This window comes from Xenopus laevis, chromosome 8S (genome assembly GCF_017654675.1).
Source record: "Xenopus laevis strain J_2021 chromosome 8S, Xenopus_laevis_v10.1, whole genome shotgun sequence".
NCBI lineage: Eukaryota > Metazoa > Chordata > Amphibia > Anura > Pipidae > Xenopus > Xenopus laevis.
Genome location: NC_054386.1, coordinates 49,225,094 through 49,249,803, shown reverse-complemented (window position 1 = coordinate 49,249,803; position 24,710 = coordinate 49,225,094). Strand labels below are relative to the sequence as shown.

The 24,710-nt window shown below is 37.3% G+C and overlaps 1 protein-coding gene across 1 annotated transcript in view; it reads right to left on the bottom strand.

Moving 5' to 3' along the window:
• Positions 1-3,633, bottom strand: part of steep1.L (STING1 ER exit protein 1 L homeolog) — a 49,040-nt gene extending 45,407 nt beyond the window's left edge. Inside the window, 1 exon segment of the mRNA NM_001085723.1 lies at positions 3,487-3,633. Coding sequence (NP_001079192.1) covers positions 3,487-3,610 — 124 coding nt within the window. The 5' untranslated portion in view covers positions 3,611-3,633.
• Between the last annotated feature and the right edge of the window lie 21,077 nt (positions 3,634-24,710).

Below are 24,710 nucleotides of genomic sequence, written 5' to 3'. Positions count from 1 at the left end.
AGCAGGAAGTAGTGTTCAGACTGACTTGTTATAAATCAAATCACTCCAGCCTTTATACATTACATTTTTAGCTAACTATATTAGAAACATTTTTTATTTTGCACAGCCTATTTACCCAGTTTTTATTTTTGTACTGAACAATTCCTTTAAAAGCATCAACGTTTCGGTCCATGGTCTGGGACCTTTGTCAAGATGTCAAATATGGTAGTGCATCTTGACAAAGGTCCCAGACCATGGACCGAAACGTTGATGCTTTTAATATGTATTATCCAAGTTGAATAAAATTTGAAATTTTATTGAACCGAAATTTTATGATAAATTTTTTACGACCAGATCAAAGTCTGTGAGTGAATAGTGTAAACATAAGGTAATGCTGTGCAATGATAAGACCTACTCGTTACTACACCAAATTCAAATTCACTGAGCTGGGAGTTGTGGTGGAATGGGGCGGTACGCTACACATCAGAGGACCTTGGACGGGACGTAAGGACACGCCCACACCATGAAGCAATAAGGTTGGCGATTTCTCTATGGGCTATGAATTTGGTGTAGTAACGAGTAGGTCTTATCACTGCACAACATTACCTTATGTTTACACTATTCACTCAGAGACTTTGAGCTGGTCGTACAATCGCCTCACTTCACATTGGTTGCCTAGCAACATTCACTGGTGCCAAAATTGCGTTTTTAAACACCTCCCTGTGCACTTGTTCTGTTTTTTCCCTGAAGAAAGTTTCAGATAGGAACTGAAAAGTCAGATTTAATAAACCTATTTTTTGTTTGACACTTTTGCCTTGCTTAAAAATCCTTGGAGTGCTGTCACCTTGCATTTATATTTATTTGACTTTGACTAGCACCAGGTTGATGTTTTTGTCTTATGGTGTGCAGCCTACACGGACTGTCTATATGGATTTACCCCATTGGGGGTCTCTCCCTGGCCTACACCCTGTCATAGTGGATTTTGGTGGGAGGGATATCGTGGCACGACTCCCTCCTATGGTTATGGACATACTCTTTTAATCTCAGTTATGTGGAACCAGGATAGTTCCAGATCAAGGCACAACGGACTTCTAAATATCAGGTCGGCCACCGCATCCATAACACTTTGGACATCGCATCTAGGATACTGATCTCAGGGACATGGCAGAGAGATCATCACAACTACCATTGGATATCGACACCAATTCGGATTTCACCTTTACTATACAGGACGTGGACAGAAACCTCTTCACAGAAACCCCACTGGACATAGCAGTGAGTAAATCCAGTACTGACATTTATCATGAACTGTTAAACTTAAAGAGAAAAGAACAGGATCTTTTGCTACATGGTATATATTTATCAAATTACCATAGACAACGCTTTAATACCAGGGGTTTTCGGATCAATAATATTCCCACCCTGGGACGCAGCAACCCAGATTTCAGTGCCAAATGGTGCGGGATTCTGAAAAGATGTTCATTTGACCTGATTCTTTTGGTTGTGGAACACGTTGGAAAAGAACTGACGGGGATTCGGGAGACGAAATTGCACACCTAGAGCAACAATACCTAGACACGCTGAAAACCGACACCACTACTGATTGGATTGACAAACTCTAGAAGGTAGTGAATAAGTACAAGCAAGACTTAAAGGGATACTGTCATGGGAAAAAACATTTTTTTCAAAATGAATGTTAGTGCTGATCCAGTAGAATTCTGCACTGAAATCCATTTCTCAAAAGAGCAAGCAGATTATTTTATATTCAATTTTGAAATCTGACATGGGGCTAGACATATTGTCAATTTCCCAGCTGCCCCAAGTCATGTGACTTGTGCTCTGATAAACGTCAATCACTTTTTACTGCTGTACTGCAAGTTGGAGTGATATCAACCCCTCCCTTTTCCCCCCCAGCAGCCAAACAAAAGAACAATGGGAAGGTAACCAGATAACAGCTCCCTAATACAAGATAACAGCTGCCTAGTAGATCTAAGAACAACACTCAATAGTAAAAACCCATGTCCCACTGAGACACATTCAGTTACATTGAGAAGCAAAAACAGCAGCCTGCCAGAAAGCATTTCTCTCCTAAAGTGCAAGCACAAGTCAGATGATCGGGGCAGCTGGGAAATTGACAAAATGTCTAGCCCCATGTCAGATTTCAAAATTGAATATAAGAAAATATGGATTTGAAATGGATTTTAGTGCTGAATTCTGCTGGAGTAGCACTATTAACTGAATTTTTTTTTTAAAAAAAACATGTTTTCCGATGACAGGATCCCTTTAAGAAAAACTACTATTGTTTATATAAATAAGCTGCTCTGTAGCAATGGGGGCAGCCATTCAAAGGAGAAAAGGCTCAGGTTACACAGCAGATAGCAAATAAACTCTGTTTGTCTAATGGTGTTAACTGTCATCCATTAGTTAACCTGTGCCATATAGCCGTTTTTCAATTTCCACCATTGCTCCACAGCAGCTTGTTTATATGAACTATAGTAGTGTTTCTGAAGCAAACAGAACAGTTTTTACCAGTGCAGGGCAACACTACATGATATTTTCAATTCTTTAAAAAACACTTACATTTGTTGGTGTTACTGTTCCTTTAATTAGTCTTGTCAGTGGGTGATCTTTTGGTTCTCTGTGTTCAATTAATTATGTAAATGTGACTATAAATTGCACCTCATCATGTGATCATGTGAAATGTCGATCCTTACGACTATAATTTTATGATAAATAAAGACATGACTGTTTTTTAAAATTCCGGTGTGCGCTGCTTACAACTGTGGATTTGATGTATGTGAAGCGCAGCTGCAGCATGCGGTTCTGATTGCCTGGAATGGAGTGCAGAGTGTATCAGATGAAAATTGATCGTAGGACTGGCCGGAAATGGGATGACTTTGACGTAGTTGGCCAGCTTAAATATATTGCAATATATGGACAAACAATCCCTGTTGTGTTTAAAGGGTAAGGCATTTTTCAGTAGCAGAATGCACAAAATGTCTCGGTCTTTTAAATATATTGATATTGGGTTGAATGCAGAGGACCTCTTGTATTTGTATATATATATATATATATATATATATATATAAAAAATAATGATTTGAAAAGTACCTGCACTTGTACGTAGTTCAATGGTGGGTGCTTGGTCAAAGCGTAGTATCCAAAGTTCAAATTGGACCAGCACTCCAAATATTTTTCAAATTGTTTTATTCAATCATCATGTTCCAACGTTTCTGCCCTCATTGGGGCCTTTATCAATGATTGCCAAAACGTTGGAAACGTAAAACCACTTGAAAAATATTTGGAGACAAGTCCAATTTGAAATATATATATATATATATATATATATATATATATATATATATATATATATATATATATGGGTACACTTGATAATTATCATCGATGTATAGCATTAAGCACAGAAAAATCCAATCCATCCAATCCTTACTAAATGCTAGGAGAATCTCTACAGCAACTATCAAAATGTCCCAGAGAGACACTCACCTAGAACCAACACCATCTGCCCGCATAGACAATAATACACGTGCAGTGGCTTTTCGCCATCGTCGTACTCCTCGCGGTCTCTGGTATCCGAACAAACTACAGACCGCGAAACTACTTTCGGCATCCTTAGATCCCACGGTTCCCACCAAGAGAAAACAAGGAAATGTCGCGCGACGATGATGTAACAAACCCGGGCGTCGCTCAAATGCAAAACTTTATTGACACGAACACAAAGCAGATTATTCTGTGTGGGAAAGGGGTCGTGACTACTTCATAGTGAAAGAATGGCGTTGTTGGAGTAGAGTTTACATACAATCAGATGCATTTAGATATTCTATAAGAAAAACTCTGCATAAACTATTTTTTAAGATCGCAAAATATAACATAATTAATTCTTGTATTTTGTATATTTTTTGTGGCTTTACTTCTGAAATGTCCAGGATGTAAGGCAATTAAATAATATAACATTAATTATCTATTATTTATTTACCTATTTATCAATTTACTTTTTAAATAAAAAAGTCAGACCAAACTAATATCCTTGATTTGACCTTATTTATTCTTAAAAAGCATTATATAATCAGATCGGGGGCAAACGCGAAAAGCTGAAAACAGTTGGATTTTCATGCTAATTCCAGCGCAGACCATAGAAACTGCCAAATAGGATGGGGAATCAGACTTTTTCCATTCCCTGGGTTTAATAAATCTCGAAAAATTTGATTTAATTTGGATTTCATAGTAAAAAAAAATATGTTTTTTGGCATTCAGACTTTAATAAATAACCTCCCCCAGCTGCTACAAACATATCTTGCTTATCCCTGAACCATGCACTGATACTGCTAAGGTTCAAAGTTAACACCCAATTTCAGTACTGAATGTAAATTTTAAATTATTTTTTGAAATTTTGGGCAAGTTGCTCATGCACATGCTTACGAGCATGTGAGTGTCGCAGACACTTTCCAAGGTGGTGACTCCCTGTGACAAGTTGATACATTCTTATCTTTGTCCCTGCTGAGCACAATCTCTAAGTTTCATTAAATGGGTGGTTCACCATTTAGACCATTGGTCTTCATCATTTATTTTCTATAGTTTTTAAGTCATTTGCCTTTTTCTTTGTATTCTTATCAGCTTTCAAATGGGGTCACTGATCCCTTCTAAAAACAAATGCTCTGTAAAGCTGTACATGTATATTTATCAACCCCATCATTAACAGCTGAAACAGGCTCAAATCTCTAACTGCCTCCTAGCTATCTCAAATTGGATGAACCAGCGCCACCTCAAACTCAACCTAACAAAAACTGAACTAATCATCTTTCCACCTAAGCCTGGTCCTACTCCCCTTTTTACTATCACTATTGATGGCATGCTCATTAACCCTGTCAACTCAGCTCACTGTCTGGGGGTAATCTCTCCTTCTCTGATCACATTAACATAACTGTCAAAACCTGTCACTTTTTCTTATGCAATATTGCCAAAATCCGTCCCTTCCTTTCACCTGCATACATGCTCTCATTCTTTCCCAACTAGATTACTGTAATCTTCTACTAACTTGCCGCTCTAACGCCCATATCTCCCCCCTACAGTCTGTATTAAACACTGCTGCCAGAATTATCATCCTCTCATCCAAAAGGGTACAGGCCCCTCCCCTGCTGAAGTCCTTATCATGGCTTCCTATAAAACAAGAATAACTTATAAACTCCTCCTCATAACCTTCTCAGACATTTATTCCTCTGCACCTAACTACATCTCATCTCTTGTTTTTCTATATGTTCCTGCCCAAAACCTCCGCTCCTCTCAGAGCAACCGATTGGTTGCACCCCCCACTACTACTACTGTTTCACGTATCAAACCCTTATATATTTGGAATACCATTACTGAATCTCTGCAGAGAGAATCCTCCTTCAGTGTTTTTAAAACAAAACTCTACAACTACTTCTGGGAGCACCTGGATAACACCTGAAATTGTAACTGGCACTTATAGAACAGTGTAACAAACTGTAACCTACAGCACCTTGATACCCTTCTTTGTGTCTGTATGTTACCTTCCCATTTAGACTGTAAGCCCTACAGGGTAGGGTCCTCTAAGTCCACCGGGACTGCTGTCCAGGGGCCCCCTCCGGCCCCCCTACTAAAACGCGTTGGAGCCGTTTGGCGCGCATGCGCAACATCACTGCTCGGCGCGCCAGGCCAGTCCGACACTGACTCCTTCAGTTACATTGAGAAGGAAAAACAGCTGCCTGCCAGAAAGCATTTCTCTCCTAAAGTGCAGGCACAAGTCACATGACCAGGGGCAGCTCTTTGCTCTTTTGAGAAATGGATTTCAGTGCAGAAGTCTACTGGAGTAGTACTATTAACTGGTGTGTGTGTGAAAAAAACATGTTTTCCAATGACAGTATCCCTTTAATCTGCATTGTAATTATATTTTATATTTATGTGAATTGTATTTCTAATAATGCACCTATTGTAACTTTTACTTCAATGACCCCTTGTTTGTTACTATTAATTTATAGTTTTGCTGTATAGTGCTTTGCCCTCAAGGAGCACTTTACAACTAAAAATATACATACATACATACATACATGTATTGTTATTGCTACATTTTCTTACTCATTTTTCTATTCAGGTCCTCTCCTATTCATATTCCAGTCTCTTATTCAAATCAGTGCATGGTTGTAAGGCTAATTTGGACCCTAGCAACCAGATTGCCAAGATTGCAAACTGGAGAGCTGCTGACTAAAAAGCTAAATAACTCAGAAATCACAAATAATAAAAAATGAAAACCAATTACCTCAGAATATCACTCTCTTCATCATACTAAAAGTTTATTTGAAGGTGAACAACCCATTTAAAGGCAGCTGTTAGAATTGATACAATAGTTGCTAATACTCCAGAGATGCTGTGAAAAATATATCCACAAAATTGTAACAGTTTAGAGCCTGCACCTAAATTACTGAGCTGTCAGACTGAAACGCCACAGACAGGAACATCTTGGAAAAATGGTAAAAAGTAAAAATGCAACACAATTGAAAAAAGTATTTTTTTGGGGGGAACAATCTGAAAACAACTCAACCAAAAAGTGTTTGAAAGGTGAACAACCCCTTTAAAAAATAAGATTTATTGTGTAATTAAATTTCTCTGGTTCTGCAGTGTACTTCAAGTATCTTATGCAGTCCATTGCCTGTTGCACTCCTGCACAGCTGCACTTCTGTAACTGATGGTTCTACATGTTTTGTAAGTATAACATTTTCCTGTTGATCCTAAAATTTCAGATGAGTGATATAATTGATATTCTGAGACAATTTGCAAATTTCCATTCATCTCTCTAAATTTAAAATGTTATCTAGTGGTATGGTGGCAAAAATCAGAATGCAAAGGCAAATATCCCATACATTGTAACATAGTAAGTTAGGTTGGAAAAAGACACACGTCCATCAAGTTCAACCTTCATAGTATATACATACCTCCCCATTTTAGTCTGGACAGTGTTCAATCACACCCCCCCCCCCCAAAAAAAAGAACAATGCATGCCACAAAGTTGTTGGGGCTTCAGTGGATCAGGGGAATGTTCACATGCAAAATAATAGATTCAAGTGCACTTTAAAGGGATTATTCTATTTACTGCTTATTCTATTTACGGCTTCTGAATTGTAAAGGTTTAGATTTTCAGGATCTCTTCATAGTAAAACAAACAAATCAGCTTTTAGTACCCCTTAGTCAAAATGCAATATTACTATTAAGTTATTGTTTCTTATTACAATGCCACATTTAGGCAGGCAAGGGTTGAATTTCGAATTTGAAAAACTTTGTAATTCGAATTCAGAAAGACCAACCGAAACTGAATCGAAGTAATTGACAATTGACTCCAGATAGGTTCTAGGAGGTCCCCCATAGGCTAAAACAGCAATTCGGCAGGTTTTAGATGGCGAATGGTCAAAGTCAAATTTTTAAAGAGACAGTACATGATACTGTCTCTGCCAACTGTTAGCTGCTTTTGAAATTTTGAATGAAAGCATGTAAGCTTTTCCAATCTCAAAAATTCAAGTTCGTAAAGCTTAAATTTGAAAACAAACTTGAGGAAACAATCTATTTTAAAGGAATAGTTCAGTGTGAAAATAAAAACTGTGTAAATAGATAGGCTGTGCAAAATAAAAAATGTTTCTAATATAGTTAGTTAGCCAAAAATGTAATATATAAAGGCTGGAGTGAACAGATGTCTAATAAAACAGCCAGAATCCAACTTCCTGCTTTTCAGCTCTATAACTCTGAGTTAGTCAGCGACTTGAAGAGGGGCCACATGGTACATTTCTGTTCAGTGAGTTTGTAATTGATCCTCAGCATTCAGCTCAGATTCAAAAGCAACAGTTATGACCCATGTAGCCCCCCCTCAAGTCTCTGATTGGTTACTGCCAGGTAGCCAGGGTAACCAGTCAGTGTAAACCAAGAGAGCTGAAAAGCAGGAAGTAGTTTCTGACTGACATGTTATACATCAAATCACTCCAGCCTTTATACATTACATTTTTGGCTAACTAACTATATTAGAAACATTTTCTATTGTGCACAGCCTATCTATTTACCCAGTTTTTATTTTTACACTGAACAATTCCTTTAAGAATGGTCAAGCATACAGGGACTAAAACCATGGAAGGGTTCCTAAACTCTTGCATGGTTTCTTGATTTGAAGAAAAGAAAAACTTACACTCGCACACCCTGGCCGTCCAAACTCAAACGACTCCCAGGTGCTCGATGTTAGAGGGATGGGCAACCTCAAAAACAGCGTAGACACAGAACACACCGGCACAGCATGGGTAATTCTAGCAGGTATAACCTTGCTCGTTTATTGCGGATGCAACGTTTCGGGGCGTGACCCCTTTCTCATGCTTGAGAAAGGGGTCACGCCCCGAAACGTTGCATCCGCAATAAATGAGCAAGGTTATACCTGCTAGAATTACCCATGCTGTGCCGGTGTGTTCTGTGTCTTCTTGATTTGAAGAGCAGGTTTTCTTCCCTAGCAGGTTTTTTTAAAAAAAAAAAAAAAAACTCAGTACCTAAAACCTGCCAAACTTTTATATTTTGCTCAGGGGGGAAAAAAAACCATAAAACCATAAATCTTTGGACAGAGACAACTTTTTTTCTAATTTTGGTTCTGTACATTACCACAATGAATTTTAAATGAAACAACTCAGATGCAGTTGACTGCAGACTTTCAGCTTTTCAGTTGAACAAAAAGATTGCATAAAAATGTGAGAAACTAAAGGTTTTTAACACAATCAGTTCATTTCAGGGGCTCAAAAGCAAATGGACAAATTAAAAAATTGAAAATAAAATGTGCATTTTTTAAAAAAATCTTTCTTTATTGTTTTCAAGAAATACATAAAAGGGGAGGGAGGGAGAAAATAATAAAGAGGATACAGAAGGCAAAATATGAAGAGGAAAGTGAAGGGGGAGGTACAAGTAACAACCAGAATTTCTTTTATTCCAAGAATATGCATGTGAATAAATATATAAGTAGGTTTTACTTTATATAACTTTACCCACCCATTAATGGTGAGTCTGGGTTACTCTATTCCAACTAATCTGTATTCGCCTTAGCTATCTCATTGTCAGGACTGCCAAAAGTACCAGACGGCGCTGTTTACATTCCCGGCGGTCACAGTGAAGATCCAAGATGGCAGCGCCCATGCTGAACACATGGCTGCAGCGTCGCTGCATGATGATGTCATCATTGGTGCCGGGATCTCGTCATAAAAGGGCACCCAGAACACTGTGACGGCGCCCAAGAATAGGATTTGCTGCCATTGATCCTTGGTTCCTGTTTGTGTTTCCTGATTCCTGCTCCCAGCCTGATTCCAGCCTGTTTCCAGCCTGTTTCTAGCTCCCAGCCTGTTTCCTGTTCCTGCCTTGGTTCTGACCCCCTGCCTGAACTCTTGATATTTGATTCTGATCTGCCTGCCCTCGTTAACTCCTGCCTGTGACCACTACTACTGATTCTGTTTAACCCTTCGGATACCGCGACCTTGCTCCCTCAAGAGGGCTTCCTCCTTGTTCCAGACTACCTTCCTGGAGGGAGCTCCCGGCTCCCTGACACTCATATCACTTCAGTTTAAATTAAAGTTCTCAAGCCATGGTTTCCATGTTAATCTATACTGTATTAAATTATTTTGTATTAGACAAGTAATTTCTTCTAGTTCACCAGTCCCTTCTACTAAGTCTATCCATTCACTTTTATTATGAGGGGTTTAATTTCTCCATCTCTTAGGAATCAATGCAAGTGCAGCATAGAACAGATATAGGGTAAGTTTGTCAGTTATAACCCCTCCCGTTTTTTTGTCTATCTGAAATAGAATCAGAGGTATATCAGTATGTTGCATATTTGTTCCCAATATGTGGACATGGCCTAACATGTAACCCAAATATGTTTAAAAGAGCCCACCTCTAATACACATCTCTAACATTTCTCTGAGGTTAATAGGAATATTTTATGCAATCTTTCAGGCACATATTACCATCTAATAGTAATTTTAGATAACATTTCTCAGCAGGCCCGGATTAATGAAGAGGCCACCGAGGGCAGCAGGATTTTAGTGGGTGGCATGAAGCCCAATCACACCAACTTTGGTTCGGAAGCTCGGAGGCTGATCATGTAATACAATAGTTTTTTAAAATTTCCCATGCGCCAGTCCCCAGTGCTGGTGATGAAAATTTGTGCATGTGCACAAAGGAGGGGGATGGGAAAGGGGGACAAACGTCAGCGGGCCTAGGGGCACCCGCCATGTAAATCTGGCCCTGTTTCTCGGACCCTAGAAGCTCTAGAAGCCTTATGAATGTTTGTTAATATTTATTCATTTCTAATATTTGGTTGAAAACCCTTTGCTGCCAATGACAGCCTGAAATCTTGAACTCATGGACATCACCAGATTCTTGGTTTCCTTCTTTTTAATGCTCTGGCAGACCTTTACTGTACCGGCTTTCAGTTGCTGTTTGTTTGTGGTCCTTTCTTTCTGAAGTTTAGTCTTCAACAAGTGAAATGCATACTCAATTGGGTTCAGATCAGATGACTGACTTGGCCATTCAAGAATATTCCACTTCTTTGCTTTAATAAACTCCTGGGTTGCTTTATCTGTATGTTTTGGGTCATTGTCTGTCTGTATTATGAAACGCCTCCCAATCAATTTGACTGCATTTAGCTGGATTTGAGCAGACAGTATGTCTCTGAACACCTCAGAATTCATTTGGCTGCTTCTGTCTTGTGCAATGCCATCAATAAACACTGGTGTGCCCCTGGCAGCCATGCACGCCATCACACTGCCTCCACCATGTTTTATAGAGATGTGGTATGCTTTGGATCATGAGCTGTTCCACGCCTTCTCCATACTTTTTCCTTGTCATCATTCTGGTAGAGGTTGATCTTGCTTTCATCTGTTCTAAGAATGTTTTTCCAGAAATATGCTGGCTTTTTAGATTTTTTTTTAATAGAGTCCAATCTAGCCTTTCTGTTCTTGATGCTTATGAGTGGCTTACACCTTACAGTGCAACCCTCTGTATTTCTTTCAGACATGCAGTCTTCTCTTTATTGTAGACTTGGATATCGAAACGCCTACCTCCGGGAGAGTGTTGTTCACTTGTCTGGCTGATGTGCAGGGGTTTCTCTTTACCATGCAAATGATTCTGTGATCATCCACCACTGTGAGTTCACCAGTGCTTTCTTTCTCGGGATGTACCAAACTGTAGATTTTGCCACTGCTAATATTGTAGCAATTTCTCGGATGGGTTTTTTTCTGTATTTGCAGCTTAAGGATGGCTTGTTTCACCTGCATGGAGAGCTCCTTTGACTGCATGTTGTCTGTTCACAGCAATATTTTCCACATACAAACACCTCCCCTCAAATCAACTCCAGGGCTTTTATCTGCCTTATTGATAATGAAATAATGATGGAATTGCCCAAACCTGCCCATGTAATAGCCTTTGAGTCAATTGTCCAATTGCTTTTGAGCCCCTGAAATGAAGTGATTGTGTTAAAAAAAGGCTTTTGTTCCTCACATTTTTATGCAATCTTTTTGTTTAACCCACTGAATTAAAGCTGAAAGTCTGCAGTTCAGCTGCATCTGAGTTATTTCATTTAAAATTAATTGTGGTAATGTACAGAACCAAAATTAAGAAAAAAGTCTGATTTATGGACCTTTATTGACTATTATTGTTGTATTTTTGTTTCCAAAGTTGATTTTATAGAATCTTGAAAAATGTAACAGGTTTAAGGTCCATTATAATGGCTGGAAATCTGTACTTTTGGCTGTACAAGAGTGCATATTTCCTGGCAGTAGTAAGAAAACAGTAAAAGAAGAATTTCCATATAAAATTTAAATATTGAGCAGGTAAAAGTTTTGACATCAGCATTGGTTACATGATGTCTAGGGGAATGCATTCAGGTTAATATTAGCTGTAACTTTTGAGAAAGTTGGCAGAGTTTTAAATTCAATGTGGCATTATAAATAGCTTCCAACACTACACCTTCAACAAGTTTTTCGTCAATAACAAGCAGCAGGAACATTTCCAAAATTACTGTGCCAAAATGCAATGTAAGTCTATGGGAGTGCATTAAGGTTAACATTAGCTGTAACTTTTGAGAAAGTTGGCAGGGATACAAATACTATATGGCGTTAGAATTAGCTTCCAACACTACAATTGCAAAATCACTGTGAAAAAAAAAGAACAATTGCAAAATCACTGTGCCAAAATGCAATGTAAGTCTATGGGAGTGCATTTATTGTTAAATCTCTTTTTATTAAGTTTTCAATATCAAAAAAAAGTATCAGGGGTACAGAAGATAAAGAAGGGGGGGGGGTTACAAAGAAAAAGACAAAAAAAGAAAGAAAAAGTTTTCCACACCTACAAGGAATGTGTATTTTCCTAAGAAAATGTTTTTCAAAAATATTTAACAGGATATTACATAAATCGTTGTGTTACATGACAGATATGTAAATTGTAAGTTACTTATATAGTTGCACAAGATGTTTTTAATATTATCCAAAGGAATAAATAACAATAATGATATACATTCATTTATTTATTTCCATATAAGTATTCCAGGGGTTCCAATTTTTCAGGTGTTTGTACAAAACATCATTTTTATATGCTATAACCTCTTCAGCATGTCTTATCTCCTCAGTTTTACCCACTCTGTTAAGAGGGGAGGTTCTTTAGATTTCCATTTATGGGGACTCACTGACTTAGCAGAAACTAGAATATATTTGAAAGTTGGTATGTTGATAATCTTTTTAATATTATTATCATATAAGAGTAAAACTGTGGAAGGATGTAACCTTAAATGATTAGGATATATTTTGTCAATAATAAATTGTATAGCCTCCCAATAAGGTTTTAAAATTTTGCATCCATACCAAATATGTTCATAGGTACCCTTTTCCTCTTTACATCTCCAACAGAGATCTTCTGTGCCGTATATGCTTTTCAATTTGACTGTGGTTAAGTACCATCTAGACAAAAGTTTATAAGATGATTCATATGATGCTGTAGAGGTATGTATTAATGCAAATAAAAAGGTTAAAGTTTAATTCCTCTTCCCACTTATGGGCAAATGGAGGTTTTGCGTCTCCATTTGAGATCAGACTTCTATAGAAAAATGAAATTGGTCTTTTTATATGAATATTTTTCAAAATAATTTGTTCAAACCAAGATAGATTATTGCTTATAGAATTAATATCAAATGTTCCGATATATTACATTATTTGTATAACCCTTTATTCTTGTTATTGTTTCCAAATAGAACTAAGAATTTTTCTAATGGTATAATCTTATTATCTTCTATAAAGTCATTTAGTCTTTATAATTTAGGTTGGCACTCCCCCTTCTGGGGAAATGCGGTATTACTTATGTTTATCTGAGCTGATAAATTCTCTGGAATGAGTGTTAATATATTATTATTATTATTAACATGTATTTATATAGCGCCAACATATTGCGTAGCACTGTAAAGTAAATGTGATTATACAACTACATCACATGAATTACATACATAGAACATATGGAGTAACAAACATCACAATCAAAACAGGTACAAAAAGGTGAGGAAGGCCCTATGCATAGGCATGCAGTCTAAAGGGAAGGGAGTAATACACAAGGTGTGGGAGTTTGCAAGATCGAATTAAATGGGTGAGAAATGTGGTATTGTATGTGGTGTTGCAACTGTTTATTCTGGTAATTCTGCTATATCCATATACTGCCATATCCATATACTGCAACTGTTTATTCTGGTAATTCTGCTATATCCATATACTGCCATATCCATATACTGCAACTGTTTATTCTGGTAATTCTGCTATATCCCTACTTGTATTTGTTAACCCCAATAACTTTTGTCTGTCCGGCCTATTCTACTTTAGTTCTTTGATAAATATCTCAAGCACACATCTGTGTCCATTCCTCCGTGAACTAAAGATATTTTTATAGCCCCAAACCTGGTTCTGGTGTCTGTAAAACTCTGCCCTTTGCTAGCTATTTAATTGATTAATTGATTAATTAGGCTCTGGTTTTCCCAATTAGCTACATATAAATTCAGACCCAGTATTGGGGATGGCACTCGTGTCTGGGGCATGGCACGAGTGCTAATATTTCACAAGTGCTCAGAAATGACAGTTAAACTAGGCAGTTGAACAAGGCAGTTGAACAAGGCATTGACAAGGCAAAAGGAACCGGATTCCCCTGCAATCAACAGTGAACCATCTGGGATAAGAAGAAAACAGATTTGTTTGTACCTGCTAGTTTGTTACTTCTTACTCCAAACATGCTTTATCCTGCATTTCTCCTCCTTTCACTCTCATGCTTCATAAAACATTTTTCACTACCTCCTCCGGCAAATCCCAGTTCTATAAAAATCTCAGCCTCTCTACTCTCCTCTCCTTCCCTCTCCACACATGAAGTTTATAAAGTACTCTGTTTATCTATTCCACAAAACTCCTCTTTTTCATACAAACTAAGGACTTATAAATCCCACTCTCACTTAGTCTATCTTTCCTTTCTATTGCTGGCAGCTGGGGACATTTCCCCAAACCCCTTACCCCATCCCAGTTATATTACGACCACAAGCTCCTTCTCTCCGGAGCAAATTCAAACAGTAGAGAACTCTTACTCCTATACCCAAAAACCCAGTTAATCTTTCCTATGCTCTCTGGATTGCCAGATCTGTTTGCAACAAGCTCACCGCTATACACGACCATTTCATTGCAAATTCCTTTAACCTACTCGCACTTACTGAAACCTGGCTTTCTCCTACTGCCTCACCTGCTGCCCTGTCCTATGGGGGCCTACACCTTACTCATACTCCCAGACCTGGTAACAGACCTGGAGGTGGGGTAGGTTTGCTTCTCTCTCCCCGCTGTACTTTTAAAAAGTTCTTCCACCTGTTCCCTCTCTATCATTCTCCTCATTTGAGGCTCACTGCATTAGGCTCTTTTCTCCTGTTTCACTCTGCATTGCTGTTATATATCGACCACCAGGACCAACTGCACAATTTCTGGACAACTTTGCTGCCTGGCTTTCTTACTTTCTTTCATCTAACATCCCATCCATCATATTAGGTGACTTTAATATACCCGTTAACAACATTAACAACTCTTCTGTCTCTAAACTTCTTTCACTAACCTCCTCCCTAGGTTTATCTTTGTGCTCAGACTCCCCCTCTCACTCCAATGGTAATGCTCTGGATCTCATATTTACCAGAATCTGTTCAACCACCAATTTTACTAACTCACCATTTCCCCTCTCTAATCACAATATGCTCACATTTCAACTCTCACTAACTCCCTCCTCACCCCCTGCTATTACCCAAACACATGCTTACCGTGACTTGCAAACTGTGTCACATCTCTCGTCTTCCTTTGACTCTCTTCACTCTAATATCTCAGCCATCTCTTGTCCTAATGTGGCTACCTCTGTCTACTATAGTACTCTCACCACTGCCCTAAATGAGCTTGCTCCTATAAAAACTAAATATTCTAGACCTAAACCACTTCAACCTTGGCATACTGCTCATACAAAAGCGCTCCAAAGACACTCACGTGCACTTGAGCGTCGCTGGCGCAAAGCCCGTTCAGAATCAGACTTTTTGAGCTACAAATCTGCCCTGCGCTCCTTTAACACCAGCCTCTTCCAAGCCAAACAAACATACTTTACTTCACTCATTAACTCCCTTTCTAAAAAACCAGCACAACTTTTCTCCACCTTTAACACTCTCCTTTCCCCTTCTCCACCCCCTCCATGCACATCTGTCTCTGCTCAAGATATTGCTGAGCACTTCAAAAACAAAATTGACACTATCAGAAGGGACATTACACTACTCAACCCCCCTAGACTTCCACCACCCTCCCTCCACACTCCCCAGTATCTCCTGTGCTCCTTCGCCCCTGTCACTGATGAGGAAGTCTCAAAGCTTTTGGCCTCTTCTCACCTTAACACCTGCCTGCTTGATCCAATTCCCTCAAAACCAAAAGGTTTGGAGACCAGTTTATTAGTTCGGATTCTAGCTATCAGATTAGCATATAACAGCTGTGTCCATCTCATAAATTTATGGCCAAAGCTCATGGCTGCCATCACACCCCACAAAAAGTTCCACTCAACAGAATCAAACGCTTTCCTAATATCAAGAGAAACGATTACCCCAGGGTAGCCACCCATTCAGGCTAAGTCAATATTAGTGTATAGTCTTTGTATATTGATGTCAGTTGCTCGTCCAGGCATAAAACCAGACTGATCAGGGTGCACTACAGAGGAGATTACTTTGGTGAGGCGGTTAGCTAGAACTTTTGCTAGAATCTTAACATCATTACAGAGAAGCGAGATAGGCCTATAAGCTGAACAGTCCAATAGGTCACCACCTTTTTTGGGTATCAGAACTATAAGTGCCTCCCTAATGGATGGAGGTAGCGTACCTTTAGTGCAATTTCATACAAGCGATGTAGTCTAGGGGCTATATCATCTAGATTGAGTTTGTACCAGTCTATCGGAATGCCGTCTATACCCTGTGTCTTTCCCGGAGGGAAGGATGAGATAGCATCCCCAATTTCAGTGATTGATATTGGCTCTTCCAGTAAGAGACTTTCATGTGGAGTCAGGGTTTCCAAGGGGATGTTACTCAGGAAGCCTTGTAGGGATTGGTGTGGCAAAGTAACAGTGGACTTATATAGGTTATGGGCTTCGTTAATGCCTCTATGGGTATCCTTCAGATCTCTCAGAGGAGACTGTATTTGTGTGATTGGGGTGGGGGCAGTAGAAAGGCCAACAGCCCCCCTTATTGCCTTTTTCAAAAAGGTGATGATTTGTATACAGAAGCTTTTTTTTTGTTTTGTCAAGTAGGTGAAGCTGATACTGCCAGTGAGCCTGTGCCACCTGTCGATGATGATTTAGAGAGGGATCTCTGGCAACCTCCCCCTCTGCCAGTCTTATATCATCCTCCAATTCCTCCAACTTTTGGTTAAGCCGTTTCCTGTGGCTGGATACAGCCATGATACATGAACCTCTCAGATATGCCTTAGAGGCTTCCCACACCGTGCAGAGGCTGAACCTTCATTTAGTGTCCAATATTCCCCCATTTCTTTAATCAAGTGATCCTTTACCTCTGGGACCTGCAGCCATCTGGGGTGTAAGTCTCCACTGCACTGGGCTGGGTTCACCCTGGGACCGTAAAGTAAGGGATAGGGGGGCATGTAAACCTGGATTTGGTGCGCTATGTCTCAGAATGGCAACCACCTAAAAATAAAAAAAAGGCCTCGATAGTGTATTAACCTTTATATATTATCGAGGCCTTTTTTTATTTTTAGGTGGTGGCCATTCTGAGACCAAATCCAGGTTTACGTCTATTTACAAGTGGACTACTGGGTCCATATTCTCGGTGCAGCTGTTCCCCCCTCCCCTTTCCAGCTAGCGCGGACTACAACCCCCTGTACCCAATCTTTACGATAGGGGGGCATGGTCTGATATACCGCTCGGAAGATAAGCAGTGCTGGCCACCTCTGCCAATAAGGGCCTGGAGATTAGGGCAAGATCAATTCTAGATGCTGCACTGTAAGAGCTTGAGTAGCATGAATATACTTTCTGGGTTGGAAATTTATGTCTCCATGGGTCTATGAAATTATACGTATCGCACCAGTTGGCTAATGGGCTAGTGGTCACATCTGTTGAGGCATGTCTGTCCAACTTATGAGATAGGAAGGAAGGTATTTTATTTGGGAAAGAAATTGGTTAATTATTTTTTTCTTTATTTCTCTGTGAGAATTATTATCATATTGTTTGTTTAAATTATATAGTCTGGTATAATAATCTTGAAAACATTTCGCTATATCTGTAGTTGTATGTACCATTTGTTGCTTATCATTTTTCATTTTTAAAATGTATGATTTTATAAATTGAGATTTCAACTTGTTTGCTAGATATTTGCCACATTTATTACTATTTTCATATAGGTATTGTTTAATCCTTGTGTACGCTGTATCTAGAAGTATTTTTAAATCTTTTCTTTTCTCTTTTAACTCTTTAAAGACCTTATCTGATAAGTATTTTTTATGTAGGGATTCTAAATTATGTATATCTTTCAATAATGAGTTTATTTTCTTCTCCCTTTCTTTTTTTAGCAAAGGAGCCCAAAGAAATCAACAAACCTCTTATTGTGCACTTATGTGCTTCCCATCTGTTAAGTATAATTTACATTATTTTCTAAGAAGAATTGTTTGAGTCTCTTGGTGATTTTTTCTTTAAAGGGTTCTTTAAACCCTTTAAAGATATTTTCCAGTTAAAATGAGGTTTCAGCAAATTGGGAAGTTTAAATATCAAGTTCACTGGGCAATGGTCAGATATAAGAGAATTTTCTATTGACACACTTTTGTTAAATCTCTTTTTATTAAGTTTTCAATAACAAAAAGTATCAGGGGTACAGAAGATGAAGAAGGGGGGGGATACAAAGAAAAAGACAAAAAGAAAGAAAAAGTTTTCCACACCTACAAGAAAATGTTTTTCAACAATATTTAACAGGATATTACATAAGCCGTTGTGTTACATGACAGATATGTAAATTGTAAGTTACTCATATAGTTGAACAAGATGTTTTTAATATTATCCTAGAAATAAATAACAATATTGCTATACATTCATTTATTTCTTTCCATATAAGAAATCCAGGAGTTCCAATTTTTCAGGTGTTTTTGCAAAACATTATTTTTATATGCTATAGCCTCTTCAGCATGTCTTATCTCCTCAATTAGTTTTACCCACTCTGTTAAGAGGGGAGGCTCTTTAGATTTCCATTGACGAGGAATTAATGACTTAGCAGAAACTAGAATATATTTGATAGTTGGTATGTTGATTATCTTTTTAATATTATTATCATATAAGAGTAAAACTGCGGAAGGATGTAACCTTAAAAGATTTGGGTATATTTTGTCAATAATAGATTGTATTGCCTGCCAATAAGGTTTTAAAATTTTGCATCCATACCAAATATGTTCATAGGTACCCTTTTCCTCTTTACATCTCCAACAGAGATCTTCTGTGCCATATATGCTTTTTAATTTAACTGGGGTTAAGTACCATCTTGCCAAAAGTTTATAAGCTGATTCATATGATGCTGTAGAGGTAAATGTTTTGTATGTATTAATGCAAATCTTTTCCCATTCATCCGTCGAAAGGTTAAAGTTTAATTCCTCTTCCCACTTATGGGCAAATGGAGGTTTTGCGTCTCCATTTGAGATCAGACTTCTATAGAAAAATGAAATTGGTCTTTTTATATGAATATTTTTCAAAAAAATGCGTTCAAACCAAGATAGATTGTTGCTTATAGAATTAATATCAAATGTTCCGATATATTCCGTTATGGATTTGTATAACCCTTTATTCTTGTTATTGTTTCCAAATAGAAGTAAGAATTTTTCTAATGGTATAATCTTTTTATCTTCTATAAAGTCATTAAGTCTGAATAATTTAGGTTGGCACTCCCCCTTCTGGGGAAATCCGGTATTACTTATATTTATCTGAGCTGATAAATTCTCTGGAATGGGTGTTAATATAGAGGGATAAACACAAAGTTCATATTCACTATTAATTCTATGAAAAGTTTTTAATGTAGGGTGGGCTGTTACCTCTGCTTTGGTCATACAAGGAAATTTCTTTTCATCTTTCCAGATCAAAGAATTTAATCTGAGAATCTCTTCTCCTTTTTCTGCATCAATAAAGGATTTGGAGGAGTCACTGTTGTGCCATGTTAATACTCTAGAAAGTTGCATAGCAAAATAATAAGTTTTCAAACATGGTAAGCCAATTCCCCCCTTTTCCTTTGGTTTAATTAATGTATTGTAGGCTATTCTGGGTACCGAATCTTTCCAGATAAATTTGGACAATTTTGATTTTACGATATTGAAAAATCTCAAAGGGACTTCAATAGGCATATTCTGAAATATATGTAATAACTTAGGAAGGAATATCATTTTTACTATGTTGACTCTTCCTAACCAAGAGACACATACATTGTTAAAACTCACAATGTCCTTATCTATTGTTTCTATAGCAGGAATGTAATTCAATTTATACAGCAATTTTTCATTATGGGTGAGATGGATCCCCAGATATTTTATTGATACCTTAGCCCACTTAAAGGGAAAATTGTTTTTTAATTGAGTAATTGTTTGTTCTGAAATATTTTATTTAATGTTTAATATTTCTGATTTGTTGTAATTTAATTTGAAGTTGGATAGAGATCCAAAACAATTGATTAGATTCATTAAATTAGGTATAGATAAATGTGGCTTAGTGATATAAAATAGCAAATCGTCTGCAAAGGCAGATACTTTATAATGAGAGTTTGCTATTTTAATCCCTGTTATATCTATATTTTGCCTAATTGCAAGTAGTAAAGATTCAATGGTTAGAATAAACAACAAGGGGGACAAAGGACAGCCCTGTCTCGTCCCATTGCTGATAGGGACTTTATTTGATAACGTGCCATTAATTCTTATTCTAGCATTGGGACATTTATATAGGGACATTATTTTATTTATTATACCGGTACCGAATCCTATTTTTTCCAACATCTGTTCAATAAATAACCAATCTACTCTATCGAAGGCTTTTTCAGCATCCATAGATATTATTAGGGCCTCCTCGTTTTTCTTTTTCATATACTTTATTATGTTTACAGCTCTAATTGTATTATTTTTCCCTTCTCTGCCAGGTACAAAACCCGCTTGGTCAAAATGGATTAGGTTGGGTAAGTGTACACTAATTCTATTGGCAAGTAATTTTGCAAATAATTTTTGATCTATGTTAATAAGGGAAATTGGCCTATAACTAGCGCATTCAGTAGGATCTTTTCCTGGTTTGTGAATAACTGTAATGTGGGCTTCTTGGGATTGTTCTGGAATTTGAGAGTGTCTATTCTGTGAGTTAAATAACTCCAGCAATATAGGGACTAAGATTTTATCAAAGATTTTATAATAGCTCGCCGAGAATCCATCTGGGCCTGGGCTTTTGCCCAGTGGAAGATTCTTTATTGCTTTTTGCAGTTCCTCCTCATTAAAAGGTTTGTCTAATTCTTCGGCTATACCCTTATCTAAGGAAGGGATTTTAATTTGGGAAAGAAATTGCTTAATCTGTTTTTTCTTTATTTCTATGTGAGAATTATTAGCATATTGTTTGTTTAAATTATAGAGTCTGGTATAATAATCTTGAAAACATTTTGCTATATCTGTAGTTGTATGTACCATTTGTTGCTTATTATTTTTCATTTTTAAAAGGTATGATTTTATAAATTGAGATTTCAACTTGCTTGCTAGATATTTGCCACATTTATTACTATTTTCATATAGGTATTGCTTAATCCTTGTGTAGGCTTTGTTGGAGATTGTATCTAGAAGTATTTTTAAATCTTTTCTTTTCTCTTTTAACTCCTTAAAGACCTTATCTGATAAGTAATTTTTATGTAGGGATTCTAAATTATGTATATCTTTCAGTAATGAGTTTATTTTCTTCTCCCTTTCTTTTTTAGCAAAGGAGCCCAAAGAAATCAACAAACCTCTTATCGTGCACTTATGTGCTTCCCATCTGTTATGTAAAGAAGTATCATTCACATTATTTTCTAAGAAGAATTGTTTGAGTCTCTTGGTGATTTTTTCTTTAAAGGGTTCTTGGCTAATCAGATTGTCATTTATTTTCCAGTTAAAATGAGGTTTCAGCAAATTGGGAAGTTTAAATATCAAGTTCACTGGGCAATGGTCAGATAAAAGAGAGTTTTCTATTGACACACTTTTAACGAGTTCTAGGAATCTGTGTTCCAGAAAAATATAATCTATTCTTGAATAGCTTTTATGAGCACAGGAATAGTGTGTATAGTCTCTCTCATCTGCATGGTAAGCTCTCCAAGTATCAGCAAATAAGTTGTCATGTAAAAGTTGATTAATACCTTTGATCAGTGAACATGGTAAATTTGATTTTTTGGATGAAGTGTCCATTAAGGGGTTAAGTGGGATGTTAAAGTCACCTCCCAAAATTACTATCCCTTCTTGAAAGGATTTAAGCTTTAATAGAATACTCTTCAATATTTTGTTTTGACCTTTGTTAGTGAGATAAACATTACACATAGTTATTTTTGTGTCATACAAAATCCCCTTTACCATGATACATCTACTACCATCACTTCTAGCATAGGTGTCAATTGTTGTAAATGGAATATTTCTATGCATAGCAATCAACACGCCATTTGTTTTCTTTAAGCAATTATTGCCTGTAAATATCTTATCAAATTGTTTATGTTTTATATTGGGATAATTATTTTCTTTAAAATGGGTTTCCTGCATGAAAATGATTTTGGATCCCATTTTATTGCAGTGATTAAATAATTGTGCACTTTTAATAGGCTCATTTAACCCATTAACATTTACTGATGTAATCTTACAATTAGCCATTTTGTGTATTTAAGGTTGCATAATACTTTTATATAGACCTTTCTGATAAAGCTTACTTAGTTTTAACCTTTCCTTATCCTTTTAGCCATTAAGGGGTTAAGTGGGATGTTAAAGTCACCTCCCAAAATTACTATCCCTTCTTGAAAGGATTTAAGCTTTAATAGAATACTCTTCAATATTTTGTTTTGACCTTTGTTAGTGAGATAAACATTACACATAGTTATTTTTGTTTCATACAAAATCCCCTTTACCATGATACATCTACCATCACTTCTAGCATAGGTGTCAATTGTTTTGGGTTTCCTGCATAAAAATGATTTTGGATCCCATTTTATTGCAGTGATTAAATAATTGTGCTCTTTTAATAGGCTCATTTAACCCATTAACATTTACTGATGTAATCTTACAATTAGCCATTTTGTGTATTTATAGTTGCATAATACTTTTTCGCAATAAAGCGATATCAAGTTGTCAGTATCTCTGTCATATTGAAAATGAAAAAAATCAAAGAATATTTTAGGTGTGGAATTTAGAACTATGTACAAGGGTATTACCAATAAGAAATAGGTTTTGTCCCGAAGGGACATTTCTCTTTAAAGGTTATAGAGGTATAAGATAGGCAAAAATGCTATCTTAATGTGGGAAATGGAAGGTCAACCTGATACAAATAATACAAAACTAGTATTAATTAAATAAATCTTACACCAAATCACACTCTTACCCTGTGAGCTTCTCATCTAAGTGTATAAACATTCAGATATAATGTCTAACCTGCAAGACACAAAATTTTGATTAACATATTAAACACAATTTAAAGACTTATGAAGAGGAGGTGCATTGTGCCCAAATAAGGAAATAAAGTAGATAAGAGTTCTCTTCAAGTGTCATTATTTATAGCAAAGGTCAAGTCTTTTTCTACTCTGGGTTTAGGTGTAGATGCCATCTTCTTAGTTTGCTTCAATGGAGTTATCCAAAATTCCGGTCATTTTTCCAATGAGAAGTCAGGCGTTGTGATGATATCCCATCCTGGGAGAGGTGGTTCTTCAATGTCCAGCTTTTTGCAGAATCCCTCAGTGTCCTTAGGATATTTCAGTACAATCCATTGTCCCTCCTTTCTCACCGCTATGTTAAAAGGGAATCCCCACTTGAATTGTAGGCCTTTTTCCTTTATAGCATCTGTGAGAGGTTTAAGATTTCTTCTCTTGCTGAGGGTTTTCCACGAGATGTCTTGGAAAATTATTATTTTGCTATCTTCGTATGTGATGTTGTTTATTTCTCCTGCTTTAGAGATTATTTCCTCCTTCTCTGTGAAATTATGCAGAGCGCAAAGGACATCTCTGGGAGCTCCATGAGGTGCATTTTTTGTCTTAGCCACTCTGTGAAATCTGTCAATTTTAATTTCAGTTGCAGTATCTCTATTGCGAATTCTGTTAAAGATTGGCCACAGTGCTTGTTTCAGTTCACCTTGAGTAATTATTTCAGGGATGCCTCTTACTCTCAGATTAACCCTTCTGCTTCTGTTTTCAAAGTCCTCCATTTGCCTTTCAAACTCCTCAATTTGTTGAGCTTGCTTTTTTACAGTCTTATGCAAGTATGTATTGTGTTTAAGTAATTTCTCCTGTGCTTTTTCTATAGTGTCAGTTCTCACTGCTATGTTTACTATGTCTTTCCTTATATCTCTCATTTCTTCAGTTATCACAACAGATAAGTCCTGCAGCATGCTTTTGATTTCAGCTTTAGATGGTAAGCATTTTAAATATGAGCGAATATCTTCCACTTCTTCACTTTCGGAGTCAGAGTGCTCAGTATCACATTCAGTTAAGATAGGCATATCTGTCTGCCGATTTCTCCCTCTTGCAGCTTTGCCAAACGAGCAGACGCACGTTTTTTTGCGGCTGCCATCTTGGATCCCCGCGTGTCTCTATCAACAGGATCAAAAAACTCGTCTGGATCAGGTAATTCCCTAGCGATTTTGCTAGGTCTGGGTTTGGGAGTTTGTTGTTGGTTCTTACCATGCTTTTTCATGTTTGCAGGTTTGAAATGCAGGTTGTTAGGTCCTCACAGGGAGAGTAGATTCACAGAGGTCTCAGACTATGCTGCCATTCAGTGCTGACGACAAGCCACGCCCCTATGGAAGTGCATTCAGGTAAATGTTAGCTGTAACTTTTGAGAAATTTGCCAGGGATACAAATACTATATGGCGTTAGAATAAGCTAATTAGCTAAGTTACAGCTAATGTTAACTACCATAGGCTAACATTGCATTTTG